Source organism: Mus pahari, chromosome 6 (assembly GCF_900095145.1).
Source record: "Mus pahari chromosome 6, PAHARI_EIJ_v1.1, whole genome shotgun sequence".
Taxonomy (NCBI): Eukaryota; Metazoa; Chordata; class Mammalia; order Rodentia; family Muridae; genus Mus; species Mus pahari.
In genome coordinates, this window is record NC_034595.1 from 85,717,549 (window position 1) to 85,723,398 (window position 5,850).

The following is a 5,850-nucleotide window of genomic DNA, read 5'->3' on the forward strand; positions in this document are numbered from 1 at the left end:
AAATTAAATTAATTAAAGGGAGGGTGGCCCCAAATCCTAATAGGTGGGTTTGAGGCTAGCCTGATCTACATAGTGACATAGCTGCAGGCTAGCGGGGGCTATATAGTAAGACTGTCTCAGGGATAAAATAAAACACAGAAAGCAACCTAGCAACCTTCCGGGACCCACAGGGCTGTTTAAACTGTGGTGAAATAACTAGACAGGTGTGATAAGGTAGGCGGCTGAGGCCAGGCCTGGGGCAGGTCTATGCAGGCTCTCCCAATCCTGGTTGTTGCTGCATCACCCACCGCCCAGCAGCGCTTTCTGCCTGCCTTTCTTCAAAGGTCCTGCCTTCCAGTCTGTTCCTCAGGCTGCAGGACCAGGAACTGGACCGGCCTCTGGGCTGAGTGCTTGCCCACGGGTCCCTTGCAGGACAGTCTCCTCTCCTGTGCTTCTGGGCACGTGACTCGCTGTTCACTGAGGCCTCTGGCAGCCACAACTTCCCCCAAGAAAGAGTGCTGAGACAAACAGACAGACCAGTGTGGTCTCCTACCACCAGACACCGCAAACTGCAAGGAGCTAGGGCTGTACCCCTTCCCAAGCAGAGCTCCCGGGGGGCCCTGGGCTAACACAGGCCTGTACCCGAAGCCTTACTCCTGCCCGAGTTATTCTCAGCCCCGTGGTGGGCAATGACTCTGCTATTTTCAATTTGCAGTTTTACAGATGACCTGCTGTGGGAGTTAGCTAGGGACAGACCACATGTCCAGTCTAGCTTCAGCTGGTACCATGTGCTCCCTCCTTGTTAAGGCCCCAAGAAGAGTTAGAGCTACATGGGCGTCCTGGCCTGCCCCTCACTCCTGGTTGGCTGGTGTGGTGAGGATGGGCCTTGTCCCAGGCCCCAGCCTGGTTCCCAAGCCTGGTGAGGGCATCTAGGAAGCTGCAGGGAGATCCTAGGAGGGGGCCTAAACTCTGCCCTGCCAGGAACATGGTCACCTTTGACAAATTCGGCAGAGCTTTCAGGACCTTCATGGCAGAAAGTTTCCATATGCAAGAAGGACTAAGAACCGGGCATTGTGGCCGATGCAAGCCTTTAACTCTAGTGCTCAGGAGGCAGAGGCAAGTGGATGTCTGAGTTCCAGGACAGTCAAGGACCACGTACAGAGAAACCCCGTCTTAACACCCCATCCCCCTCCAAAAAGGACTAAGCCAATTCCAGCAGTTAAAGCCACCAAGATTGTTCTTTAAAATGAACAACTGATTGTTACCCCAGCCAGGGCTTCCTCTTATCTACATACACTGGAAGAAAAAAATATGTTCTCTTGGGCAAGGAAAGGAGATCCAGTCCCTCGGCCTCCCTGAGCCTCAGCTTCCTGGCTTTGAAATGGGTACCCACTCCGTGGCACCGTCGCTAGGGCAGCCGAGCTTGCATGGGACCCTGCCTGGCACAAACCAAGAGCCCCATGAGAACCAGCCACTGTCTCTACCACCCAACAAGCACAAAGGGCTTTAACGCACATGGGCGGGCGGCTTACAGAGTTTTATGGTAAGAAACTACGTCACAGCACCAGCAAGAGATACAAACAAGGGTCCCTACGCGGCAGCCCCAAGACCCAACAACCACCAAGCCCCTTCCAGTGCAAGGCAGGGGTGACACACACACGCCACAGCACCCAGAGAGCACCTGACCCCTGTCAACATTGGGTGACGCGACTCCTCAAACACCCTGTCCCTCCCTCAGTACCGGGACAGAGAGGAGCCTCTAGTTCAGTGCCCCCCAGAACTGCGGTTCCCCTAGCCAAATGCTCTTCTTGCCTACGCACCTGTGTCTTCGAGAGGTGGCTGCCAGGGCCTCGTTCTCTGACCCCTTCTGTGCAGGCCACTTCCTCACTGATCCTAGCACCCACGATTCTTTCTGCAGCCTGGCTGCTGGAGGTACCTCGTGTCCTATGGTGCCCCTAAACTAGGGACCTCTGGTCTCTATGTACAGCACACACCAGCCATTGAGGAACAAGACAGCTTAGTGATGACTCTACCCTGAGGCACCTCTGAACTAGGTCCCCGGGGCTGCCCCCACCGTCTACAGCTTCCTTCCCTTCTCAGCTGTCCTGGGAAACCCTCTCATGTCTCAACGGCTACTTCTAGACTAGCACAGTCACCGCTATCTGAAAAAGCTGTCCCTCCGCGGTTTTATCTTACTTAATGCTAGCATTTTATGCTGGCCGCCCCCCCCCCAACTGTGGCCTTCTCCCCCTCTCCCTTCCTCCACCAGAACTGAGAACCAAAGTCACACTACACACTCTCAAGGGACACACTCAGACTCGCGGTGCCTCTATCATTGTCGCAGGTAAGGTACAGACATTCTGCTTTGTTTGGTTTTGAGGCAAGGTATCTCTGGCTATCCTGCAACTGGCTTATAGACCAGGCTTTACTGGAACTCAAGAGATCCACCTGCCTCTGCCTCCCCAGGGCTGGGATTAAAGGATTCTGCCCAGGAGTCTTTACATGCCTACAGGTAAATAAGAGTAGATCCCCATCTAGAGTCACTTTACTGACCAGGTACCTTGTATTTAACTTTTTTTTTGGGGGGGGGGTGTTGTCTCTGACAGCCTAGCACCCACCTGAGTGACCCCAGGACCTTTAGGAAGAATATCGCTGAGCTGGGGTAAATTCTTGGCCAGGGGCTGAGATGCGATCTTTTGGCCAGTGGGGGTGGTGGCACACTCCTTTGATCTCAGATCTCTGGAGGCAGAGGCCGGGAGATCCCAGAGTTCGAGGCCAGCCTATCCTACAGAGTGAGTTCCACAGCCAGGGCTACACTGGGAAACCCTGTCTCATAAAAACACAACAAAGATCTTTCCGGTTCCCAGAGACATGGGGGAAGTGGCCATGAGAAGAGTCCTCTTCCCAGGTGAGTGGGAAGCCAGCAGGTCTGTGCTCGGCAGCTCTGTCCTCAGGTCCCTCCAGGGGTCTCTTTCTCAGCACGGGCTGATTCTACCCAGAATCCCCCAGCTTTGCTTTGCCCTCTAAGCTTTTGTTCTGTTTTGTTTTTAATACTCAGTATGCCTGTGGAGAAGAAGGGTCCGCACGCATGTGTGGAGGTCACAACTCCTAGGAATCGGTTTTCTCCTTCCTCCAAGTGGAGCCCAGGACTTGAACTCAGGTCCTCCCACTTGAGAACAAGTCCTGTTTCCCATCTAACAGGCTCTGGCCTTGGATCTTGAAAGCTAGACCCAAGGGCTGGCTAGGTCCCAACCTCTCATGCTGGACACACCCAAGGCTTTCCTCTCTAACCTGGTCCTGGGGGGCAGCTAGCCAAACCTGGGATGGGACCTGCCCTCCCCCAACAGCCAGAAAACTCAAGGTACGAGGCTAAGATCCCCGGGCTGGGGAAGCACTGCCTCCGGCCATGCTCTGTGCCTTGAGTTAGGACTTCATTTCCCGGTCCTATCTCTACAATGGGTCTGAAGATAAGAATCCCAAGCTTTGTCACCTCCCAGGAGCCAATGAGCTCACAGATGACAAATACCAGAGACAGAGGCAGGAGCATGCATTCACTGAGACCACCCCTAGACAAGTAAGCCAAGCACTGACACTCCCACAGAAGTTCCAGACAAGCAATGCTCTTCCTGGCAAAGGAAGATTACGAACTTGACACTTAACCAAAGACAGGCCAGGCTTCTGAGAAGCTCATTCTGAGCACAGAGCTTTGGGGGGAGCAGGGAGAGAGGAGAGCTCTGCATCCCTCCGGGGTACAGACAGGCGGAGGCCCCCACCTGGTAAGCATCAGGTTGAGCCTGGAGGACATGGACAGATACATGGTGGTGCACACCTTGAGTCCCAGCACTGGGGGAGACAGAGGCTCAAAGCACACCTAGTCTACACAGCAAGTCCTAGGCCGGCCTAGACAACAAGAGACCTCATCACCAACCTGTAAAATAGATTAGCAACATCTCAACTGACACCTATCCCTGACCGGCCTCACTCAAACTCACTATCTGACACCTCATGACTGCGAACTTCTGATTTTTAGGCTTCCAACTCCCTAGTTCTGGGAGTGCAGACACGGTACCGCAACACCTGATTGGTTTAGTGCTGAGGCTGGAACCAAGAGTACCACGGGCTTCCTGCAAGCTAAGGCAAGCACCCTACCAAACACAACACACATCTCCCCAGCCCCGCAGGAATTTTATCCCTATTTTCCGGGATGGGAAACAGAATCACTAAGAACAAATGACCTGCCTTTAGACTGGAGCCGGCAGGGAAACTTCCCACCATCCAAAATGTACCCTGCTCCCCCGATTCATCTCCCGCTTCCTGGCTCCCTCCCCTTCAGACCTCTTCCCACCCACCCTTCTCCCTCTTGTCCCAGTAGAAAACCACAGGGTTCATCCACTGGAAGAGAAGGTCACGCTCAGAAGCCCTGGTCACATCCCACGAATTTTTGAAGGGCTATTTTGGTAGTAAGTGTGGAAGACGGTACATGCCCTGCCCAAGGGGCCTCTGACCCCACCCCCACCAGTAGGCACCAGCACACGTTCCCGATGCCAGTCAGGGCTAGGAGGAGCCCACAACTGGAACACCACAGTGGGAAAGAGGAGGGGCAGGGCGGGCTCCCGAGACCCAGACACGCTGGCGCTCCAGGGACTAGGAAACTCGGGCTCCCCTGGTGGAGCCGGGCAAGGGAAGGTGCTGGCGAGAAGCTGGGGACGGAGAGGGGGGTACTGTTAGTGGAAGAGGTGGGGGGGCCCCAGGTAGGTAGGTGGCAGGTGAGGGTGTGCCGGGAGTCCGGGTGCTCTGGCTTCACGTCAGGAAGGGAAGGCCTGGGTGATCCCACGCGAATGAAAAGGGAGGAGGGACCTGAGCTAGGTTTCTCAGGCCTCGGGGGAGGGTGCCAGGTGACGGCTCTCCGAAAGTAACCCGAGAGGTGGCTGGGGGAAGGCTTCTCTCCACCCTTTCAGACTCCCGGGAGAAATGGCAGCGAGTCTGAGTCTGCCTTTTGCCAAGGTGCCCAGGGACTCGGACCAGCCCCCAAGGGAAGGTACAGAGGAAAACAGGGCTTGTAAACAGCCTGGGCTCCAGCCTCCACCTGGACGCGTCCAGAGGGGAGGAAGCGGGACCCTGAGTGGCACCCGGGCTGGGATCGCCCCTCGGGGCAGGGACCTGCGAAACTAGGCGTCCAGAGGGGACCCTGTGGGTTGTGCTGGAGTGGGTAGAGAGGCTCTAGACGTCTCCTTCGCGCCACACCTGGGGAGCCCGAGTTAAGCCCGCTCCCTGCCAGCCCGCCCCAGACGCAGCCGGACATGACCCCCGGGGCCCGGCCGCGCGGGGCGGGACGGAGCCACCCGGTCCACCTTGGCCCGGAGCTCGGCAGAGGCCCGACCCGGGGCGCACACACTCACTGCGGTGCCGGCCGCCTGCCCAGCTCTGCTTGGCCAGACTGGGGCTCCGGATTAGCGCGCGCCCCGCCGACTTGAGCGCGTCCATGGCCCGCTCCGGTTGTCGCCGCCGCTGCTGCCGCCGCCAAAACTCCTCCAGGAAAACTTTCCGCCGGGCCAGGCAGCGCGCGCCCGCAGCGCTCCTCCCCCGCCCTCCCCGCGACGTCTAGGGGCGGGGCCGGAGGGGCTACGCCCACCGCCACGCCCCAGGACACGCCCCCAGAGCGCGACCCCGCCCTCCCCGACCTAGACCGGCTCCGAGGTTGCACGCGCCGCGTTCCTAAACTCAGAACCCACCAAGGCTCCCAACCCAGTGCCCTTCCCCGTCCTCAAGCTACGGGATCCCATGGCCTTCTAGATAGCTCAGCTAAAAGGCACCTGGATACCGTTTCACCGATGGGAAGAGTGAAGGGTAGAACGATAAGGGTCTTGTTCA

General features: G+C 57.2%; 1 protein-coding gene across 1 annotated transcript in view; it reads right to left on the reverse strand.

Annotated features, from left to right (window-relative positions):
• Positions 1–5,520, reverse strand: part of Ldlrap1 (low density lipoprotein receptor adaptor protein 1) — a 25,720-nt gene extending 20,200 nt beyond the window's left edge. The window contains exon 1 of the mRNA XM_021200994.2: positions 5,379–5,520. Coding sequence (XP_021056653.1) covers positions 5,379–5,463 — 85 coding nt within the window. The 5' untranslated portion in view covers positions 5,464–5,520. The remainder of the gene's footprint in view (positions 1–5,378) is intronic.
• Positions 5,521–5,850: the final 330 nt, after the last annotated feature.